At 42.7% G+C, this 24,762-nt stretch overlaps 1 protein-coding gene across 8 annotated transcripts in view; it reads right to left on the reverse strand.

The window, feature by feature from the left end:
* Nucleotides 1-24,762, reverse strand: part of LOC144780983 (uncharacterized) — a 1,867,627-nt gene that overhangs the window by 1,044,039 nt on the left and 798,826 nt on the right. For 7 of the 8 annotated variants that reach the window (XM_078659579.1, XM_078659578.1, XM_078659577.1 and 4 more), the window contains 5 exons: nt 22,797-22,853; nt 19,462-19,530; nt 19,179-19,247; nt 18,896-18,964; nt 18,521-18,580 (listed from right to left, as the gene is read on the reverse strand). In XM_078659579.1, coding sequence (XP_078515705.1) covers nt 18,521-18,580; nt 18,896-18,964; nt 19,179-19,247; nt 19,462-19,530; nt 22,797-22,853 — 324 coding nt within the window. The remainder of the gene's footprint in view (nt 1-18,520; nt 18,581-18,895; nt 18,965-19,178; nt 19,248-19,461; nt 19,531-22,796; nt 22,854-24,762) is intronic. The other variant, XM_078659581.1, reaches the window with a different exon arrangement.

The following is a 24,762-nucleotide window of genomic DNA, read 5'->3' on the forward strand; positions in this document are numbered from 1 at the left end:
CTGTAAGCCAGCCGTCAAGCCATTCCCAGGCGTCTTCGGGTCTCATGAAGAACCACAATTTCCCATCTGATTCAACCCGGAGTTTTACTGGGGAAAACATGGTTTATTTGACCTCCTGGTCTCTGAGAGCGCGCTTCACTTTCAGGAAGCTACAATGTAATTTTTGGACACTCAAGGTGAAATCTGGAAAAAATGACATTTTACTGTTTTCGAAAGTGTGTGTGGGGGGGGGGGCGCCCGTGCAGTCTGGAGGATCACATCGCGGTCCCGAAAATTAAACATTCGGGCAAGAAGTGGTCGGTGCGCTCCCGGCTTAGGCCTACCCCCAGGCACACGGTGAGCTCGTTCAATGGAGAAACAGTTGGATAGATCTTGAGGTTGAAGTCATTGTAGGTATACCAAGAATCCGAACGTTGTTGCTCCTCATTCGGCCTTCATAAACGTCCAGTTGCAGGGCCATCGCATCATGGGAAGTTTGAAGTTCGGTCACCTGTTTCTTGAGGGGGGCCGAGTCATTCACCAAGTCCTTAGTGGTGTTCTCGACAGAACTCACTCGATCCGCCATTTTCCTCTTGTCTTCCCTGATTAAGTCTACCTCCGTGGTGACTGTGTTGATCCGGCTTTCGAGGGAGGTGGTTATTGCAGCTAAAATATCTTTGTTGGTGGGTTCTGGGCCCTCAATCTGGGTCGCGGCGGTGCCCCGGCCTTCCTCCTGATTCTTCTGCCACGCATATTTGTCTAATTTAGCCTGCATGGCACATCATCCGCTGCGGCCCGTCGCCATGTTTGCTCTGCCAGAGAGGATGCAGTGGAGGGCCGGGACGCACCAGCTACTCAACGCCGCCTGCAGTAGGATCCCCCACCCTCTATGTTGGTTTTGGCAAAGAGCACCCCAAACCGATGGACCGCAAAGTAGCACCTCTCAGTACGGTCGAGAGTTCTGGCTGCCCACAGTAATGTAGTAGCTGGAGGCCCTGGCACCCTCTTTGGTCAGTAGGCCTTAGTTCGAACAGACCACCTTTGAATAGTCCCGCTGCCTCCACCTTCGGTCCAGCCCCAGAATGGGCAACCAACAGGAGCACCAATCTGTTACTGCCTCCCCAGAGATATATAATGGCCACCACACAAGGGATCCTTCGTCCCCAATCTCAATCGGTGAAAATGGCCAATGCCGTGGGACACCTCCGGTCACCCACACAGAGACTGCGTGGACACAGCAAGCAGCAAACCCGATAATTCGGCCCCTCAGGTGATGCGGGCACCGCGGGGGAAGTTGCGCGTGTCGTGCAGACCTTCTCCTCCCTCTGGGGGGTCACTTGTTTGCAGCCTCCCACTCCAGACTCGTTAACAGGTATTTCTTCAGCCACAGTGGCAGCCCGCAGGACTGCTTCTGTATGTATTAGGGAAGGTGATGTTGGGGCCGCTTTAGTCTCCGGGGCCGTGGGGAAGCCCTCTCCCGCTCTTAGCTTCTTGATCAACTGTGGACATAAGCGGCCATGTGGTGATTTGGCCTCAGCCAGTGTTGGCTCCTCTCCCACTCCCCCGGCGTCCACCAACCTGCAGGGCAACTCAGCTGGGTGCCTGCTGTGTTTCCGGTGGCACTGGGGTGTGAGCACCGATAGCCCGCCCCTGCTGCGTCACTCGACGTCAGGGAAAGCTCCTCTGCCGTAGGGATAGCCGCATCGGGTGGTGAGAGTGGTGGCCGTATCAGCACAGGGGCCTCTTTTGATTTGGCCCAAAGTTCATACGCTCTCGGAGCAGCAGCTGCAAGCTTCGTCAAGCCCCGGAAAGGAGATTTCACTGGTGCAGATGATGTTAGACGGATGTTTTCGGGAGTGGCACAGCGGAGCTCGGCTACCGTGCGACCATTTCCCTTGAGCATTTGGCCACGCCCCATGAAATTTATTCTTGGGTCCGTCCGTTATGGTTAAAAGCAGAAAGAACTGTCAGACCTTCCACCAATGAGGAGGGTTAGTTCAGTTTTGTTCTCCGGTGGCCAGCAGACGTGGGTAGGTGCGACTGCTACACACCTTCAAGGGTCAATGCAAACCTTAGATACACCTGCTTCACGTGTGGAGGCCTCCCCCCCACACCGACTGGGGTTGGATAATTTCTTTGAGGTGAATCACTGTTCCATAACAACACCACCACATGCCTGACTAAGGTTTGTGTAACAGGGCGTATATCTTTCTTTGACCCCTGTTTCTCTATGCACACATAACATTTTTCCTGTCGGTCCTGAAGAAACGCCAAAGATCCAGTTTGGACCACTAGGGCATGAAACAGGTCAACCCTTTGAGCTTTACCACTACTCACTTTTGATGGTGCACTGGAAGAAGCGTGAAGTTCATAGGAAGGAAGACTGGATAGGAGTTCACTGCCGCGGTCCAGGATGGGAGCCGACTGGAACAAGGTAAGTGCTGCTTTGCTGCAAGGTTAAGTGTTGGACCTGACCCTTTTTGCAGGTTATCCCAAAAATGTTTTCCCTTCTTTCTCTTGGTTTTTCTGACCTGTTTTTGCTGGCTTTAGGACTCTGGGCACTTTACCACTGCTGATCAGTTCTAAAGTGCATATGCTCTCTGTCTAAATTGTAATGGTGATTGGTTTATTTATGATTGGCATATTTGATTTACTGTTAAGTCCATAGTAAAGTGCACTGTGTGTGCAAGGGCTTGTAAATCAAATGCTAATAGTGGGCCTGCATCACTGATTGTGCCACCCACATGAGTAAACCTACAACCATGTCTCAGACCTGCCACTGCAGTGTCTATGTGGACAATTTTAAAACTGCCATGTCCAAGGCATCCCTAAGGTAGGCCAATGGAAGCCCCAGGGGCAGGGTATTTAAAAGGTAGGGCATGTACTGGTGTGTTTTACCTATCCTGATAGAGAAATACTGCTAATTTTGTTTTTCACTATTGCAATGACTATCTCTCCTATAGGTTATTTTTGGATATGCCTTATAACCTCTTACAAGTGTAACTTCCAATTAGGAAAATGGAGATGTGAAGTTTGGGGTCCGTGAACTCACAATTTAAAAATAGTAGGCTTGGGCATAAGTCGCTGAGTTTTACTACGTGGAACTCAGTTAAGTGACAAAAAACTCTGGGGAGTTTTGCAAGTGGCGGAGTTCAGTGCAAACTGCCGTTTGTGCTTATCTTACTGCCATTTGGATAGAAATTCTCCCGAGCTGCAGCTTGCGGTCGCCAACTTACTGTTAGCGAGCACGAGTGGGGAAAAAACTTGGCTACACTACAAGGAGCTGAGGTTTCTGCACTCTGCGATCTCCTTGGAGTGCAGAAAACTCTGCTCTGAGAACGGAGCAGAGCTCACCATCCAGGCCTAAAAAATACATCCTTTTGTGTAGTTGATTTGTAAATTGTTTGAAAATGGCACTTTTAGAAAGCGGACCATTACCATTCTGTGCCTATGCCTGCCTGTGGAATTCAAGTCTGAGGGAGGGTGACAGTTGAGCTGTTTGTGCATTCACTCTATACAGTCCCAAAAAGGGAGCTGATATGTGCCCTGCATATCCTGATCGACCATCCCTAGACTGATAAGAGCAAGAGTGGTGGGAGGAGTTCTCACTGACATCTGAATAGGGCTGTGCCTGACCTCACACAAATCTGTCTCCAACCACCTGTAGTGTGTCTGGAGCCAGGTCAAGGAAAGGCAAAGTCTTATGCACTACAAAGATTTTCCTTTAAGGTTTGCCTATTTCAAAGGCAGAAACTGGTATCAGTACTGGAGTTGTTACACCATAACTTGTTAGATTCTGCCAAGAAGAATAGCTGGAGATGCTGTAGGAGGGGAACTGCTACTCTGCTTGTTGCTGTGTTGTGCTAGCCTACTGCTTATTTCTTCTGTCTTGGGCAGTGAAAGGACTGGACTCTTGATTTCTGTATTCTGATGCCAAGGTTCTCCAAGAGCTTGTGGGTGCTTGCCTCCTGTTAAGACGTCTCTGGGTCATCAAAGACTTCAGTTACAGTTCTTGATCTCCTCTGCTGGGAGATCTGACCTGTCAAGTGGTGCAAATTCCAGTTCTCAGCCCTCGAAGGTGGTTTTGCTGCAAAGGACTCAAGAAAATCCACACATTGACCTCCAGTGCCTGTTTTTCCTGATACAGCACCGCCGTGTGGCTGAAAAAGCAACACATCGCTGTGATGCAGCTGAAGAATCGCCTCAGTGCCTGCCATGCTGCGAAAAGATTGCCGCAGCCTAAGTCCCGAGCATCATCACAGGCATCCGTGGCACCCACTCCGACTCCGACACAGGTCCTGCTGTTCGGCTGAAGAAATCAAAGCATTACCTGCTTTACGGCTGGAAAATCGATGCATCGCCTGTTTCTCCATGGCTACATTGCCCATGGGCATCCGGATTTTCAACGCATCACACCTATGCACCAAGTTCTTCATCGACATTGCCCAACAGTAAGGAACCGAGGCTGCGTGTTGGAAGATTGATGCATCATCTCCCCTCACAGTAATGAACTGGCACATTACCTCCCCTGACGGTAAGGAACTGATGCATCACCTCCCGGGCACTGCAGTAAGGAATTGAAGCATCACCTCATCTGGCTGTAAGGAACTGATGCATCACTTCCCCTGGGAGTAAAGAACTGACGCAACGCTTTTCTTTTCAGGCACCTCACTTCTCCTGAACCTATTTTTGTCTTTGATTTTGACGCATTCCAGGTACCTTGTGATAAAAGTGAAACATCCATAGTTTCCTATGGACTGAACTATTTTTAACATTTTAAAAGTAATATCTTGATATGTGTATGTTGGACTTTTGTTGTTTTGTAGTGTTTTCACTGTGTGACTGTGTGCTTTGTACAAATTCCAAAACAAAAAGAGGAAGCATAGAGGTACTGATAGAATCACCCTCCTAGCCGTTTCATATAAACAATGAGATTCTATCAATGTGAAGAGGTGCAAAAAAAAAATGTTATATGTTTTTTAAAAGGTTTTTATAATGATCCAATGAAATACTAGGCTCTCTCTTAGATGTGAAAAGACAAGAGCACAATGTGCTTGTTAAAATACCCCTCACACACTAAAAAAATCCTTTAGTGTCATGCTTCATCATAGGGGTCTTCCCGTCCCTATAACGGGGCGGGGCGTGCTACGACCAAACGAACTACGCGGGAGCACTATAAATGTAACAGGGCTATGTGTCGGTGTAGGAGTGTCAGTGAAGTGTAGGGACCTAACTAGTGAGTGCAAAAAAATACAAAAATTAAAAATTCCCTGGCTTAGTAGAAAAATATATTTTATTTGCTTCTCTAGCTGGGAACGTTAAGAAGGGGATTGTGAGGTAGAGCAATAGCTAGCTACCTAGTCGACATGTTTCGTAAGCAGTCCCCTACTGCCTACTCATCAGGACCATATCGTGGTCCCTACTGCTAATAGCTCAGTTCTACAGTGATAAGCCTGCTGTCCTACAAATAAAACAGCAAAAATAAGCTGAATATTTGAGCTTCAGGGCATGAGCTGGCCCAGGTGAAGCGTGGTACTTCGCAATGAATACCAAAAAGAAATAGTACAATAATGACCAATGGTCTCTGTAAATAAAAAGGAGAAAAAGAGAGGGAGAAAATAACACAAATTCATGTTTTTCTTCGATCGAAATACTGCTACAATTGATCTATTGTAACGTTGATAACATTGTAAATAGAGCGAATCGCTTTTAGTTCCTAAAAGCGTTTGTTTTGCCTTATTTGATACAAAGCAATCATTATACACCTCTCATGGCTGGTTGGTTATACCAGATGTTTCACACAGAACCCTCCAACTGAAGTGGTTCGCATTTGTGTCATCACCCATACAAATGTGACTCAACACACTCACACATTCAACCCAACAGATAAGAGAAATGAGACCCTTATTTTTCGTTTTTCTAGAAAAGAGCGGTATTCTAAGAAAGAGTGGTAATGTCGGCCGAGGCCATCATGATAGCGTTATACATACTCTCTTTTTCAATGTTCAGTGCCCCATGAGCTTGCAGGAGGAGGGTGTTCGGCGCGGTCGACTGAAAAAATAATAAATACAGCCGCACCCATTTGTTATATACAGCTCGTGTCTACGTTTTTAAATGCCCCTGTGACCCATTTATTAGAGACTCGAGGTCTGAGTCTGTTACTTACATCACCGGCATCAGAGTATGCCTCTGTTCCTATCTCCGTGCTGCTCCGAGGACTGTCGGTCTCTCGCTTGCAGCACAGTTATAAGAAACCATTTCCTTCTGCGTTGTCTGCTGCATCAGATTGACGCCCACAGAGTGAACTAGAGCGCTGACCTAAGATGGCCGCCGCTATTTGGCACAAAGTGGAGTGAAAACCGGAAGTCTTTCTACGCTTTCCACTACTCATTCTAAGGAGATCGCTGATGTATACAAAAAATTCTACATTTGATCTTATGTTTCCGAATTGTTAGTCTCCCATATATTATCCATATATCCCACTCAGATGATCTCAAGTAGTTTCAGTAATTACCAGACGTTATTCATATACAGAAATTTGTTCATGGAGCTCTGACCAGATTGCTGTTAGAGGTAGTACTTGTGAATTTCAAGTAGTCATCTTGTAAATTCAAGCAACTTGACTTGACTTGACTTGACTTGACAGGCGCCACAAAGAACCAGAAGTGAGTCTAGTGGTGAACCTTTCAGACATTGAACTAACAGAGGCACAAAAAAGAGTACTGGAAAAAGGCCTGGGATATGTGCCTACTGCCAATATGGACAAATTCCATCTTTGCAAAGAAGTACAGGAATTCATGCGATGCTTGAAGTTGCAAGTCTTCTTTAAAGATAAGAAAGATGAAACGGAACACGGGGATACAAAACTAAGACCAAAATCGACCTTTACACCAATGGACAACACCCTTCCAATTGAACTTCTTGCATTTGAGAAGTCAGTAATGAGGGAACTTGAAAACATGAACCCACGGGAAAGATGCACTTTTCAAAACATAAGTAACGAGGAACGACAAGCACTACGAGAGCTGAGTAACAACAAGTGTATCATAGTAAAGCCGGCTGACAAGGGTGGTGCAACTGTCATACAGAGTGTAGAACAGTATGATATTGAATGTATGAAACTACTCAAGGACGAAAGGAACTACGAGATTCTTCGAACCAATCCCACGGAAAGAATAACAATCAAGATCTCTACAATGGTAGAGGAGGCATTAGCACATGATTGGATCACGAAAAAGGAAGGAGAATTCCTCTGCCAAAAAAACCCAAGAATCCCATATATGTATACACTACCTAAAATTCACAAAAATCTGCAGAACCCTCCGGGACGACCAATTGTGTCGGGTATCGGGTCTATTCTGGAACCTAGCTCGAGATTTGCAGACGCTTTCCTTAGACCGATAGTCCAAAAAACTTCAACGTATCTCAGGGATACAAAAGATGTACTGAATCTACTGGAAGATGTCACCTTCGACCCCAACACTCAGCTGTTGATTAGCTGTGACGTGGAGAGTCTCTATACCAGCTTGCCACACCACGCAACATTGGAGATTGTCGAAGATGTCCTATTTGAAGACTTTTGGGAATATCAAACACCGCGGAATGTGGTGATGGAATGCTGCTCCCTAGCACTGAAAGAAAATTTCTTCGAATACAAAGGCGTCTTATACTTACAAAAACACGGCTGTAGCATGGGAAGCACATTTGCCCCTAGCATAGCTGGACTTTATGTACATCACCTAGAGGTGACCAAAATACTGAATTCTAACAACCCTTTCAGAGATAACATCAAAATGTGGAAACGATACATCGATGAGATCCTTATCATCTGGGATGGAGATAAAAGGGCTTCCGAACAATTCCTAAGTTGCTTGAATTTACAAGATGACTACTTGAAATTCACAAGTACTACCTCTAACAGCAATCTGGTCTTCCTGGATTTGAATATATTTCCCAAGAATGGAAGATTAATGACAACTACCCACTTTAAAAATACTTCAAAAAACTGTTTATTGATGTATAACAGTTTCCACCCAAAACATCTACGGGACAATCTCCCTTATGGCCAGTTTCTGCGCCTTCGCAGGAACTGCAGAGATCGATAATTTCAAGCTTCAGTCCAAGGATCTAAAAAAGAAATTAGAAGCTAGAATGTACCCAAACAAAATTATTGATCAGGCATACAAACGAGCCAAAAACAACTGCCGAGAGAGTCTTTTGGAAGACAAAATGCCTAAAGAGGAGGAGAAAAGACCTATTTGCGTGACCACATACAACACGAGTTCAAACCAAGTGACAAAGATTATCAACAAAAATTGGAAGATTTTGAACAGTGGTGGTCTGCAAATACCAAAACCAATCTTCTCACACAAAAAAGCACAAAGCATAAGGGATGTCTTGGTCCACACAAGACCAAAATCTAATAACAACAATGGGCAAAAGAATCCGAACTTTGTACATGGCCATCATCCATGTGGAGGTTGCAAAGTCTGTTTTCTAACAAACAAAAGCAACAACCTGACCTTCAACAATGGGACCGTTTGGGAACAAAGGAACTTCAGTAATTGCAATAGTGCAAATGTTGTTTACCTAATCACCTGTCCCTGCAAACTTGAATATGCAGGAATGACGAGTAGGGCCGTAAAAATCCGGATAGGTGAGCACAAGAGCACTATAAAATGCAAAAAATCAAGTACAAAACTCACCAACCACTTTCTGGAAAAGAACCACAGACCCGAAGAAATATCTTGGACTGTGATAGAACAGGTGGGCAACGAAAAGTTCCTTTTGGAAAAAGAACAGAGGTGGGTGTTTCGCATCCAATCCCACAAAATAGGTTTGAACGATGACATACCTTGGGGACAACTTTAATTCCACATAGCCTGAACCCAATGTTTATAACAAAGCTCTCATACACTGCATAATGAGACCACAGAGCTCCATGAACAAATTTCTGTATATGAATAACGTCTGGTAATTACTGAAACTACTTGAGATCATCTGAGTGGGATATATGGATAATATATGGGAGACTAACAATTCAGAAACATAAGATCAAATGTAGAATTTTTTGTATACATCAGCGATCTCCTTAGAATGAGTAGTGGAAAGCGTAGAAAGACTTCCGGTTTTCACTCCACTTTGTGCCAAATAGCGGCGCGCATCTTAGGTCAGCGCTCTAGTTCACTCTGTGGGCGTCAATCTGATGCAGCAGACAACGCGGAAGGAAATGGTTTCTTATAACTGTGCCGCAAGCGAGAGACCGACAGTCCTCGGAGCAGCACGGAGGTAGGAACAGAGGCATACTCTGATGCCGGTGATGTAAGTAACAGACTCAGACCTCGAGTCTCTAATAAATGGGTCACAGGGGCATTTAAAAACGTAGACACGAGCTGTATATAACAAATGGGTGCGGCTGTATTTATTATTTTTTCAGTCGACCGCGCCGAACACCCTCCTCCTGCAAGCTCATGGGGCACTGAACATTGAAAAAGAGAGTATGTATAACGCTATCATGATGGCCTCGGCCGACATTACCACTCTTTCTTAGAATACCGCTCTTTTCTAGAAAAACTAAAAATAAGGGTCTCATTTCTCTTATCTGTTGGGTTGAATGTGTGAGTGTGTTGAGTCACATTTGTATGGGTGATGACACAAATGCGAACCCCTTCAGTTGGAGGGTTCTGTGTGAAACATCTGGTATAACCAACCAGCCATGAGAGGTGTATAATGATTGCTTTGTATCAAATAAGGCAAAACAAACGCTTTTAGGAACTAAAAGCGATTCGCTCTATTTACAATGTTATCAATGTTACAATAGATCAATTGTAGCAGTATTTCGATCGAAGAAAAACATGAATTTGTGTTATTTTCTCCCTCTCTTTTTCTCCTTTTTATTTACAGAGACCATTGGTCATTATTGTACTATTTCTTTTTGGTATTCATTGCGAAGTACCACGCTTCACCTGGGCCAGCTCATGCCCTGAAGCTCAAATATTCAGCTTATTTTTGCTGTTTTATTTGTAGGACAGCAGGCTTTTCACTGTAGAACTGAGCTATTAGCAGTAGGGACCACGATATGGTCCTGATGAGTAGGCAGTAGGGGACTGCTTACGAAACATGTCGACTAGGTAGCTAGCTATTGCTCTACCTCACACTCCCCTTCTTAACGTTCCCAGCTAGAGAAGCAAATAAAATATATTTTTCTACTAAGCCAGGGAATTTTTAATTTTTGTACTTTTTTTGCACTCACTAGTTAGGTCCCTACACTTCACTGACACCCCCACACCGACACATAGCCCTGTCACATTTATAGTGCTCCCGCGTAGTTCGTTTGGTCGTAGCACGCCCGCCCCGTTATAGGGACGGGAAGACCCCTATGATGAAGCATGACACTAAAGGATTTTTTTAGTGTGTGAGGGGTATTTTAACAAGCACATTGTGCTCTTGTCTTTTCACATCTAAGAGAGAGCCTAGTATTTCATTGGATCATTATAAAAACCTTTTAAAAAACATATAAAAAAATTTTTTTGCACCTCTTCACATTCATAGAATCTCATGCTTTGTACAAATGCCGTACACATTGCCCCTGAGATAAGCCTGACTCTTCGTGCCAAGCTAAAGGAAGGTGAGCAGGGGTTATCATAGCTGTATTAGCCCCTTGCCCTGACTAAAGTAAGGGGCCCTACTTGGACAGGGTGCAAGCCATTGCCAAATAGACACCCCCATTTCTAACACTAAGCAACAACTGTCTTCATTGTGTTGCTTAAATTGCCTGCGATACACGTGAAAAAAAGGTCTTTAGGCACACAGCAGCTGTTTCTAACACGTTGCTAGCCCCCTCAATAATGGTAATGCTGCGCATTTGTAACAGACGTAATTATGGTAATGCTGCACGGGTCCACGTGCAAATGGTCTCTCTAGTAATTATGCTGATGAAGCTAATTGCACAAATGCACGCTCAAACGGTTGCTTCATTCTGCACATGGTTGTCAATTGGTGGGAGCCAAGAATATACATGTACAGTGCCTACCACTGCCGCCGGGGTTGGTATATTTACAAACCAATCCATATTAGATACGCATGGTGCCTACCACTGCTGCAAGTGATGTTACACACACGCATAGGGATGGAGCCATGGAGGCTACCAACACATGATGATGCTTATGCTTGTTACAGACAAAGGGTGTGAACTTGCACAGTGGCCCCTGGATGCAACACTCATGATACTCCCTGAACCGTAACAAAGGTTCCTGAGTGGCTTGTGCTGTGTTCAAGACTTCTGTTAGGAGAGTTGTCTTCACCTCCTCAGTAAGCAGAGCACAACCAGTAATTTGTACTGCTCTCCCGATGACTGTCACATCATATACTGTTTCCTCACTGGCAAAAGTAGGGTTTGGAGAAGCAAGGCCAATATCTAGAGGGGTGTTTAGGACACTGAAGATTTACATAAATATCACCATGATCAAAGAGCTGTTATTCCTCAACAAAAATGAACTCCTCTCTTGAACAGCCAGTTTCATAATGAGCATATAACCTAAGTCTAGGAAGAGAAGCATGGGCTTCAGGAGCCAATAAAACAACCGAGTCTTCGACCAGCGACTTTGTAATTGATGCCGATATGGAGTCAGTGGCTTTGGACATTGCAATAGTGGTGTTGAATTCAGCTCCCAGGATGGAGGTAGAGGTGCTGTAGATTCAGATTCAATAGAATCACAGCCAGCATTGGCATGAGGTCGAGAGGCGCAGCTTCCATCCAGGATGAATCTGATGATGGGAGACCAGCTGGAGTCCTCGATGGATCCATGAGGACCTAAGGCGCTCCGGTGGGATCTGGTGTGGCACCAAAGGTCTTGCCCATAGCTAACAAGCTGGTGAAGCTGATCTGGCATTGCCAACCGATCAAAAGAAATTTGACATGGGATCAGCAATGAAGCCAACTCCACTTCTTGAGGGATGCTTTGTGACTTAGAATTGCTTGGTGCGCCATGTGACTCTGAGTGGTGTGAGTTGAAAGATCTAGGTGAACGCTGTTTGGACATTTATTGTTTTTTATGGCTCCTCTACTACTTTTCTAACTTCTTTGAAGACTGGTCAAAAGAGCAACTTTTGGAGCGACAGCACTTTAACACCCTCCACTTCAACCGGGACCACCACACCGTTTATTTATGACTGAGAATGGAACTTTGACTTCCTCAACTTACTGTGAGTCAGCTTCGCCTCGTGGTTATAGATTGCCATTTGGTTCATCTTGGCAAATAACAAACACAACTTCGAGTCACAGCCAGAGTCAATCTAGTCACGTTTTAATATTATCTTGTTTATAGTGTGAATACACAGTAGAATTCTTTTTCTAAGTACTGTATTTGCAAATAAAAATAATGCCCATTTTCAGCTTGAGTGGCCACAACAGAAATTCTGTTCTCTGTGTGCTATTTCTCTTCTGAGACTGATGCTTCACGACAATGAATGAAATGATATTGTTAGAATGTTATGCTTATCCACGCTAACTGCATTTTTAATTTATACCCAAGAAATTAATAGTCCTTACACATCATTTTTATTGTAATGAGTTCCTTGTGAACAACTGTATTTCTGGCTGAACGGCCAGAGTCAAGGCACCTATGGCAGAAGATGTATCGAGATCTGCTCGATACATTCCTTGCATAGTTTCAAGGAAACAATGCATACACCTCCTGCCAAACTCAAAATCAGGTCCTTGGTTTCTTTAATGGAAGTTGCAATCCTCTGATGGGGCAAGGTTGCAGGCTGTATCTGAGTAAGTCCTCTCGAAGTTGGATAGCCATTGGATGAAGTCCTGCAGCAGCCATTGGTTTTGGCAGGTAGAGCTTCTGGTGGGAACATTCTAATTTTGCGCCCAGGGAAGTTCAAACTTAGGGCATCATTAAGATAGCGGGCGGACTTTGTCCACCCGCCATCCTGAGGTGAAATGGGACCGCCCGCTATGTGTGCGGTGGTCCCGCACACACAATTAGCATGCGCCAGCCAAACTGGCGGGCACATCCTGCATTTTTAACATTGCGGCGGGCGGTGCTTTCAGCATCACACGCCGCAATGTCAAAAAAGCATGCTGTGCATTTGCATGCACAACGTGGCAGGCACCGCGCAGTGCCTGCCATGTTGTGCATGCATATACAGGGTTGTAACATAGGTACCCCCATGTGCCCCCTCCAACATCCTGGGGCCCGCAACGGACAGTCAACTTTCCCTGGGAGTCCACTTCTTTGTCCTGGGTACAAGTGGGAGCAGGCGAACTCCTTCAGGTCACCGCACAAGTCTCGACATCAGGTGCAGTCCTTCCTTCATTCTTCCAAAGGTTCAGAAAGTGCTATGGGAGGGTACCTTGGAGTGCCAAATATATGGTTGGGATTAGCTCATTGGCGTGGGTAACACCTGGCTCTTCTATAACCAGTGCAGAAAAGTTACCAGGGGCAACTCTACCCTCACGACTGTGAAAGGGAGCAGTGCAGTGTCATGTGTAGTGAGACTAGGAGCTTCATGGCTCGCACTCTGATTGGCTTAGGATGCATAGTCTTGCAATCCACACAGGACCTGGTACAACTCCAAGCACTAAAGGCAAACCAAGTTGTGGTCTGCCTTTTGGCTTTGACAGACATAAAAAGACTTACAACTCACTAGTTTCTTTAGAGACATATTCCAAAAAAGTGGAGAAAAAAGGCACACTGGTTGAAGTGTTGATAAAAGGGTTAGAAAAATCCAGTCAAAAATGGCAGAGGGGAACTCAAAACGGATACGAGCTGATGGCATGTAAAAGAAGGAACTGAGGTCAGCGCACTGGGGTGGGGCCTATATAGGCACCACACACACCACTTCCGGTGCAGATGATGCTGCAATGCTGATGTGGAGCCGATCAATTGCACTTATCAGTGTGAAGGGAGACTGCTCAGAAGAAAATCCCAGATCCAGTGTGATGCCTGGGGAATATTCTGAGGTATAGAATGTGCAGCTAGAAGTCTCTATCAGATAATAAAGATGAGGAAACCCTTTACCCCTTGTGCAGAGCCTGTGTGTCCACCCAAAGGTGTGGCTAGAGAAAAAAGCAGACTCCTCCTCTGTGAACACTCAAAACTAGTTCTGGAGAAGCTCCCCTCCAAGCGTGTTTGGACCCAGCCTGGCTTTGGGACAAAGGGTTGCCTTCCCTAGGCCTTACTTTACATTTTTTTTTGTGACAGGACAGGCCCTTCAGTAATTAATAAAGTTCCTTGGTCCACCCTTACTTAACTTCCTGCAAGGGGAAGAAAAACAACTCCCAGACCATTGTTGCTGCCTTTGCAGCAGTTTTCACTCCTTACTAACGTCAAGCACTGGCTAGGCAGCTGCTATAGAGCTAAAGCATATTAGTCTTGAGGCATTTGAGTCAGCTAACTGTTAACTTTCCAAAAGTTGCATTTCCTAAATGTTTATAAAAAATCCAACTTCTTCATTGAATTTGCATTGAATAAATACATGGTTGATCTATATTTTTAGCTGGTCCTAAACTTAATATAGCAGAATTCATATTTTAATCAGGACTCTAGTTTTACTGAAAGGACAGTCAGAGTCTTCAACAGTGAAACTAACATGTGAGGCATTGTCACTGTATGGACGTGGTAGCATTGATTTCTACATGTCCCACTATTAAATACTATGCACCATACCTTGTGTGCTCCAAGTTCTACATTCGGTTAACTTATTCAGATTAAAAAAGAAGAGTTTTCTCCTGTCTATAGGGTTATTTGTCAGGTTGGGCGGCAGGTTTAAACTTCAACAGTCACATTACACCACTTCATATAAATATCACAGGGTCAAAGTTTGTTGATTCCCAAATTTTCACTTTATTCAAGTATCCGACACACATGTATCTTATCTCAACAAGGCACGTAGGCTTGATGAGATGCCCGTCGCCGCGGACTGAGACTTTCCGCCATGAATACTCAAAGACGTTTGATTTAGAACAGGATTGGATGAGCAGAATTTGTTGAGATAAGATACATAAACAATGAAAAATTAATTGAATTACCATGAGTGACGTTAACCCTTTACTGGAACTTTGGATAGTTTTAGTGAGAACAGAACAGTATTCACTGAATGAGGAGAGGGAAGTTGAGGTCTTACCACTGACTGAATTAATAACATAGATCTTGAGTACTGTCGATATTTGGTTTGATTTACACTGGAAAAGAAAACTGTATCTGTGCATAGATTGTATTGAAAGCCCTGATGATGTCCGTCATCAGACGAAACGCGTCGGCTGTTTGATGTTTTGATTAATGGATGATTGTCTGGATTTACTTGAAATATTGAAATTGAATTTGGAAGCTGTCGTCATTTTGTGTCGGATACTTGAATAAAGTGAAAATTTGGGAATCAACAAACTTTGACCCTGTGATATTTATATGAAGTGGAATCCGTTCCCTCAAATCATTGGAGGTTACATTGGACAGTTTTTTGGATCTTTAGACGGTGGATCCATTTGAGGTTTTGAGCGGACTGCAGATCAAGGTAAAGACAATTCAGTGTGGATTTCATTTATAAATTTGGTTGTTTTCTGTGCTACAGTGCGTTTACCCTTACCGTTGTTCTTGTTAGTAAGACACATTACACCAGTTAGGTTGAAGCCATGTGTTCTTTGTTACACTAGAGGATGGCACAATAAGTGCTGCTGTCCACATGTGACATTTACCTTTCCATGCTATGGGTGTAGTTTCGGCACCATACACTGTGGCCTCGCTGGAGAGTTAAATATGTGAGTCAGGGATTAGCCATTACATGTTTTAAGCGTCACAGCACATCCACAGAAGTGCACTCATTTTCAGAAATAAAAGGCTGCAAAAAGGGTGTGACGTGAAAGAAAGGGCATTTTCTCACAAATCAGTATACAGATTCAATTTCCACTTTCTCCTTTGATGAGTAGAACCATGCACTGGGCTTTTTACTGTTGACATTTCACAAAAAAACTAACATTTAACAGCAAAAAAGTGCAATAGCCCTTAATACTACTGTTAGCAAGACAAACACCCTGTTTTGTATTAGGATTTATGATGGATGTGCATTGTTAATTTGGACATGCAAAATTTAATAAGGAAAAGTCGCAAAATATACAGTGTGAAAATAAAACTGTCAATCACTGATTATAGACAGCAACATGCTAGTTCCAGTATGGACAGGTGGTGGACAATTATACAAGATTGTTACGTTAGAGAAAGATACAACCCGTGCGAACCAGTAGCTTGCCACACTTCCGATACAGGAGTGTAAATGAGCGGGTGATATTGGCACAAATCCTTCCAAACTGTAGACTCCTTAACTTGATCAGATTATGGAAGAAATGTGTTCCCAGATTTGGCTTCATAAGAACCAGCTGTGCACATTCTTCGGTTTTGCAGCGTCAGCCTTGGGAGTAAGGAAAGAATGCTAGACCGGTTACAAACTCCCTTTTGTGCAAATATGTAATCAATGTCCTTATTCTTGTTTCTAGGAGGGGACTAAGCCTACTTTCTAAACGTGTTTTGCTATTTTAAAATACTTACCATGTCTAATTTGATGTCTTCAATTAGTTGGAAAGTAGCCGGTTGGCTCTGAAGGGAAAATGGACGTAGAGAAAATCATTTAACCCTAAATGTGTATATGCCATGTTCTGTATAGCTGTCATGTAAACTCACAGAGTCCCATTGCCATAGTGCTACACTGTAGGTCCGATTCCGATTCGGTAAACTAATCCGTACGACTGTATCGAATCCGTAGCCCTTTCCGTATGACTCTTCCAATTACCGTCCAAACCCCGTAGTACGATTCGTAGGAAAAATATACGACCAAATCAATGCAAACCGTATGAATAGCAAGGGAAAATCCGTACGACACGGACCCTCAAAGTGAACCGTAAGAATCGTAAACATGCTGTACGACCCGACAAGTATGATCCAGACTGGGGAATCAGAATGCGATTCGTATGGAAAACGCCGCGTATGAGCAAACCACACAATCAAATACGAGACAACACTGAACTACGCGCAAGCGAACCCCGTAAAACAGCATAAGGAGGGTGAAAACGACTCGTACCGCGGAGAACGTCTCGTATGACCGAGTTGGAAACAAATAAACAGAAGCAAATACAACTCAACGAGCCGGCCCACACCTGCACACACCAATGTGAAGGTAATATGCAGGGCCAGATCGAGGAGTATCCTTCCATTGATGCGGTTCGCAGGGGTTGCTGGACATGCCCACCAGGTAACCGGACATTGGTGGTGATGATTATGGGGTGGGACTTTGGTATGGGCGATGTTTCTCGCCGCTCACCCCCTCTAGCCCCTGGTTGTTGTTCTCGCACCATGTCCTAGGCGTACAGGACTGGGATGACATGGGCGATGGGGTTCATTGCGTGTACGTCGCGTACCGGGAATGCGGTTCGGGTCGGACTCTGCTATGCCGGATGTTTTTAACTCCTGTAGAAAAAGAGTCGTACGAGGTGTCGCAGAGACGAATTGTACTTGCAGGGCCGGAAACTGCTGCTTAATTACGTACGGACGTCGCCTACTGCGTATTCTGGATACAAATCGCACTTATTTTTTAGTTATACGGTTTTAGTACGATTCGTATGGAGATCTGCTTTGGATCCAAATCGTACTGCATCGTATGTACGGGGACGTTTACGCGTACAATTCGTACGGGAAATATGCTCCGTACGGCTATTTGTAAAGGGATTTTACCGAATCAGAATCGGCCCCTGAATGTACACTATGAGGTCAAACACATCTCTAGTCTCCTGTGTACTGGTGTGTATAACAGACTGTAATATCACAGTGAACACTGTCCTAAATTATCAGTATTGAATTACAGACAGAAATGAGGAAAATACTGATCATAGAAAAGGGCTCAAAAGCAAGACAAAAGATAAATAAATCATGTACAAATGGAACATGGCAGAGAAGGGATGGGAGGATCCTCTGAAGGATTCCTCTGAAGAGCTGAAAAACAGGTTAAACTGAATAGCATCAAACCACATTAATAGTTGACAAAAATTGAATAACCTACAAAATAGGGAGAGGGTATGGGCCCAGTGAAATATAGGTATTGAATGTTTTTTGTTGCGGGATAGATGCAATGCACGTCCTTTGACATTTGCTTGTTAGAGAAGCTAAGTTGGCCCAGTCGAGAAACCTAAAATGATGGCTCAAATACTGGCATGCAGTATATATAAAAGAAAACAAAGGAGAAAAGGAAGTAGAATAACAACAAGGCAAAAAGAAGAAGAAGTGAAGAAGTATTTCTGTAGTTCAATCACTGGACAAAAATGGTACAAGTGTTGACCGACCTGTACACTGCTTCCAACCCTGGTTTAGGACTCATGGAATATGAAATCCTTCAATACTCTGACCTGCTTTGGAATCGGATCAGATATCCTTGAGGCAGGTTTTGCCAGCCATAATGATGTAACTTTAAGAGGTTACTCATAGGATTCTATAATACAGACACAAATGAAGGCATTTTTCAATACATATTTCTTGCGAAATGTAGTTACTTTTTCAAACGTGGATTCTTCCAATGACTGCCTGTCTTTAGGGACATCTTTGGCTGGTTCCTAGAAGAGAACAAAAATCCAGTTATGCTTTCTAACAATACGGAATGTCTTCTCAACTTTTCTGCATTGCCTTCTGAATTTCAAATATCTTTACCTGATATAAATATTGATTAATAAAATACCCACATTTCATTGTTGATGCAGGATGTTGTCAGCAATCTAGAGTAGGCAACTATTTTATTTTTTGGGGGGTTTTGGAATAGATATTTTCAATATGTTCCTCCTCTCTTGCAGTCCAAATGATAATCAAGGGGTTCCTTCAGTACATTAGGAAATTACTAAGGTAGGAAAAATGCAAGATAAGCAAACACTTACTTCATGAGTGTTAGTAGCTACTTTAGCTAATAAGACCTCTTCACATATTTGAAAACAGGTTGATGGCCCCTAGATGTAAAACAGAAAGTTAGACATTATTTAGCAAGTGGAAGATACCTATATCTATACCTATAGTTGATATTTGGCTTTTGTATTCTCATATGTCGCTTTGGGAAATGCCTCTAAATTATGGTATTGATGAGGTAACCAAATGAGCCTAGGTTCCTTCAGTACATTAGGAAATGACTAAGGTAGGAAAAATGCAAGATAAGCAAACACTTACTTCATGAGTGTTAGTAGCTACTTTAGCTAATATGACCTCTTCACATATTTGAAAACAGGTTGATGGCCCCTAGATGTAAAACAGAAAGTTAGACATTATTTAGCAAGTGGAAGATACCTATATCTATACCTATAGTTGATATTTGGCTTTTGTATTCTCATATGTCGCTTTGGGAAATGCCTCTAAATTATGGTATTGATGAGGTAACCAAATGAGCCTAGGTTCCTTCAGTACATTAGGAAATGACTAAGGTAGGAAAAATGCAAGATAAGCAAACACTTACTTCATGAGTGTTAGTAGCTACTTTAGCTAATATGACCTCTTCACATATTTGAAAACAGGTTGATGGCCCCTAGATGTAAAACAGAAAGTTAGACATTATTTAGAAAGTGGAAGATACCTATATCTATACCTATAGTTGATATTTGGCTTTTGTATTCTCATATGTCGCTTTGGGAAATGCCTCTAAATTATGGTATTGATAAGGTAACCAAATGAGCCTAGGTCCTTAGGAATACCATGGTCCAGCTCTGTGGATTTCTTTTTTGCATTGTGGCATCAGTAGTCATGATATTGGTATACCTCAACTTGATTAATTGTACTAACGTTATACTTCTAAGTTACAATGGTCTGTAGAAAGGAAAGCTGGACTAGAATATAGTACTCATGATGTCATCTTTCAACATTATAGAAATCATCACAAACATGCGAGTTGATAATTGATCGATGTGAAACGGGGAGAGAAATGTCACAAAATTAATGCGAGGAATGCAAGAATGAAGCACACCTGAAAAATAGTAGACACTATAAGAAAGATACTCCACTTAGTCTCAATAACAAATTGGGCTGATGGCAAACAGTCTAAATATTGACTTTTTTTTTCGACAAACAAGAATATCGAGTTTAAAATATCAGAGAGACAGAATATCGAAATCAAGAATATCAACCACCAAAATATCGACCTGAAGGTAGGATATATATTTTTTGTTAATATCGAAGTTAGTAATATCGATAGTAAAAATATCGATGTTACTAATATCGATATTAATATTAGTGTTATGTATTTTATTATGTATTTTATATGTTTGTTTTTATAATTTTTGTTAATTATTGTACTAGTTTTGAAATATATGTATTACATTTTTAGAAGTTAGCAATACTTTTTTTAATTAAATTATGCGTGTTAGTACTGTAGAGGGTTGTGGGTTTGTAGAGGAATAGGGTGGGAAGTAATTTAATTTTAGTAAATTAATTAAATATTTTTTAGGAATTATTAAATATTTTTAAATAAATTGTGCGTTTTAGTTCTGTAGCGGGTTGTAGGTTTATAGGGGAATAGGGTGGAAAGTAATTTAGTTATAATTAAGTAATTAATTAATTGTTATTTATTGGTATTGATAAATATTTTAATGTTAAATAATTATTAATTGGTAATGAATTTTTATTAAATGATTAATTGGTAATTATATTAAGTGTATTAATTTATTATTGAAGTGTGTTGTGAGGTTATAGGGTAATAGGGTGGGAAGTAATTTAATTGTAATTAAGTAAATATTTATTTAATGTTGAGTATTGATAATTACATTATTGTTAAACAATTATTAATTGGTAATACATTTTTAATAATTAATAGTTTGTTTTTAAATTAAATTAATTTCTTGTTCAATAATTATTAGTTGGTAATTAAATTTGATTATTTTTAATTTACTGGTATGTATCAATAATGTATTGTTCATTAATAATTAATTGCTGCAATGTTTTTTTTAATAGTTATTGTTTTTTGGTATTGATTTTTTTGTTTTAATTATTATTTGGTAATACATTTTTAATAAGTATTATGTCATTGTGTTTATTTTAATGGTTATTAAATTATTAATTGGTAATTATTTTTAATTAATTATGTATTGGTATTTTTAATTAATTTGTTGAAATTTAATAATTTCATTATTATTTTTTACAAAAAATCTATTTTGATTATTAGTAAGTTATTTTGACCCCTACGCTATCCAACACATTCCCTACTATTGCATCCTCTGGAGTTGGAATAGTAATTTTAACCCGTACGCTAGCCAACACTTTCTCTACTTTTGCACCCTCAGGAGTTGGAATAGAAATTTTAACCCCTAAGTTATCCAACACTTTCCCTACTGTTGCACCCTCTGGAGTTGGAATATTAATTTTTACCCCTACGCTATCCAATATTTACTGTTTTAGTTAATGTAATGAATGTATTTATAATTTATAAAATGTATTTGAACAATTTATAAGTCATTTGAGTAATTAATTGTAAATATTAATAAGTATATATATTATATTTGATATGCATATGTTTATTTATTATTTTACATTACATCTGTATCTTATAATTTTAAACATCTTTTTAACTATGTCTATTTTAATTATATGTATTATTTATTTAATTATACATTATTTTTAACCATAAAAATAACGACATTTTTTACAACAAAATCTTTTTTCCGATATTTCTTTTCCGATATATTTGTAATGTAGATACGACTTCGATATTCTTGACGTCGATATTCCGCCTCCAATATTTTTAACGTCAATATTATGTCAGATATTCTGGGCTGATATGTAATGGCTTACTAAATTATGAATGTAGAGAACAATGGAAGTAGTGAAAGTATATGGAACATGCTATTTGTGCTAAGGGTAGAGGTATTATATGTTGGAAATAGAGCATTCCCTCACACTTGCATATCAGTAAACATAGTATGATCACTGATGGAACAGCTAATCCTAGGGGCCCCATTAAGATGGCAAGCGTACAATCCCGGAGTAAAACGGGGCCGCCCGCCAAGAGGGTGGCAGTCCCGTGGGGGCCATTAGGATGCGCCCGCCACACTGGCGGGCGCATCCTGCATTTTTAACATTGTGGCGGGTGGTGCTGAAAGCACCGCTCGCCGCAATGCTAAAAATGCACATTGCGCACTTCAATGCACAATGTGACAGGCACCGTGCGGTGCCTGCCACGTTGTACAGTGAAGTGCAGGGGATTACCATAGGTACCCCCCATGTGCACCCCCCGGAGTCCCTGGGGGCCCGCAACGGGCCCCCACAAGACATTCCTGCATGCCTTTCCGTGGTGGCAACGCCGCCATGGAAAAGCATGTTCCCGCCCACTTCCTAATATGGATGGCGGTGTCTAACAGACACCGCCACCATATGTAACTCGTCCGCCGCGGTCTCCCCCCCCACCATAGTAATATGGCGGGCTGAAATAGGTGGCGGGCGGCGAAGGATGTTGGGCGGATCGCCACCGCCCGCATGGCGGTGGCGATCCGCCCGGCATCCTAATGGGGTCCTAGGTTTCAAATTCAAATTTGTAAAAGAATATTTTTAAAAAACTGTCTCTATAACAGAACGTATACCTCTCTATAGGCTACAGTATACATAAATCAGCAGTCTATTGCCAAGGCCGGTCTGGGACGTATGGACAGTTTGGAAGATTACTAGATTTTCTACGAGCATCTCATGTTGGATAGAAAGAATGATTGCCTTCCAGCCTGGCTTAAATCCTCAAAGAATAGTCAAGTGACTACCTGGTGGGCTGGACATATGTAAGCTTTTTCTAAAACATTGTTTGAAAATATTTACTTTTTCGGTGGCAGGTTCTTCGGAAAGCTGGTCTCCGTATCCATCTTCGGTGGGCTTCTAATAGAAAACAAAAGAAAAATATTCACTGCATAATTAAAACGCTCATTTAAACACGTTGGTTACTTAAAACACGTGTGCAAATGGACTTTGCACTTTTATTTGAGCTTGTAAATCAGATTTCTGAGTGCAAATACTTAAGGGCCGATAAGGATGGCGGGCGGGCTTTACTCCGCCCGCCACCCTAGAGGTGCTGGGACCATCTGCCAGTGGTGCGGCGGTGCCGCACCTGCAATTAGGATGCCACCGCCATGCTCACAGCACTGCCAACTACAATGCTGAGAATGCACTGTGTGCATTGTCATTCACAAGGTGACAGGCACAGCGAGGTGCCTGCCACCATGTCTATGACAATGCAGGGGGGTACCATAGGTACCCCCATGTGCACCCCCCCAATAGCCTGGCGGGCCCGCAACAGGCCCCTGAAAGCAGACTCCGCATGGCTTTCCGTGGCGGGGTCTCCGCCTTGGAAAGCCATGCTCATCTGCCCGTGCTAATATGGATGGCGGTGTCTAGCAGACACCGCCACCATATATAGCCCCTTTTCTGCCCGGTCGACTGGTCGACCAACAGAAAACCAGCGGACTCTCTTTCCCTTCGCCGGGTCCCCCCCCCCCCCCCCCCCCCCCGCCATACTAATATGGCGGGGGAAATAAATGGCAGGCGGGGAAGGATGCAGGGCGGATCGCCACCGCCATGCGGGTGGTGGCGATCTGCCCTACATCCTAATCGACCCCTAGATTTATGAAGGTGACCTTTTAGTCCATTGGAGCCCAAACAGCTTAATATTCATCTAGGATTCTTTTCCGAGAATGAATGGACACCTTTTCACGGGTGCAGCTTTCTAGGTGTACTCCTAGAAAGGTTTGTGAAGCAAAAAACGTCGGAAATCTACACCCATTCAGAGATGTATCTGCGGAGCACTTTTTATAAAATTTACTTTATACAAGGAAAGCCTTTCCGTTTATATCACTTATGGCAGCCCCAGCTGAAAGTCACAGACCACTAACACTCTCACCGAGGGTAATGAAGAAAGGGCAGAGAGGTCACATTCTACAAGCATTAGGAGGAGAGGAAGCACAGTAACGAGTGGAGAGGAAGGACAAGAACCTCCACAAATCACCTTAACATTCCGTGCAGGCCATTGGTTATGGTAGGACTAAGAATGTCCATATGAGAGTGACTGAGGCAGGACAGTCCGTGTGCTACCGTTAGTGATTGCGCTGGAGGGATGCAGTTAGGCACCACAATGATCCGAAGGTAGCAGATGCTCACATACAGTCAGCAGGCAGCAACCAATAGGATCCGGGCACAAAGGACTTTGGCAGCTCATCCTGCTGCAGTGGGTGTTCATTCCCTACCACCTCGGCGAATAATAACGAGGGTGATGCCAATTCAGGGAATGTGAAATTAACAAGCATTGTAGGTCGAAGCCTGAGAACCTCCTTAGAAATAAGAAATAATCATGGTGATAAGTAATCCCTATTTACTTCCGCTAAGCAACAATAATCTAAGGAGGAAAGATGAAAAAGTCCGCGAAAACTCTACAACTTCATATAGAGCCAGTAGTAGGGTACCAGGTCCTCCAGGACTTATGGTATGGGCATCTCATAACGACAGGCAACACATTAACGAGGAGGAGAGGAGGCTCCAGATGCCATAGTGTGATAAGGCTTCACCCAATCCACGTTTGCACTTTCATCTTTTTTGAAGAAGATAACGCTTTTTCTTTCACGTTATTAATCCAGTTGCTTGAAGCACATGGTTTTATCAGGTGTAGGACGCTCTAGTGCATTTATAGGTGATGTCTGATTTGAAAGTGTGTTATGTGTCAGGGCCTTTTCTGAAATATGCAATTAGGTACAGTAACTCTTTAACGTATTTTATTTGACGCTGCTGACTTCAGTAT

This window comes from Lissotriton helveticus, chromosome 9 (genome assembly GCF_964261635.1).
Source record: "Lissotriton helveticus chromosome 9, aLisHel1.1, whole genome shotgun sequence".
Classification (NCBI taxonomy): domain Eukaryota; kingdom Metazoa; phylum Chordata; class Amphibia; order Caudata; family Salamandridae; genus Lissotriton; species Lissotriton helveticus.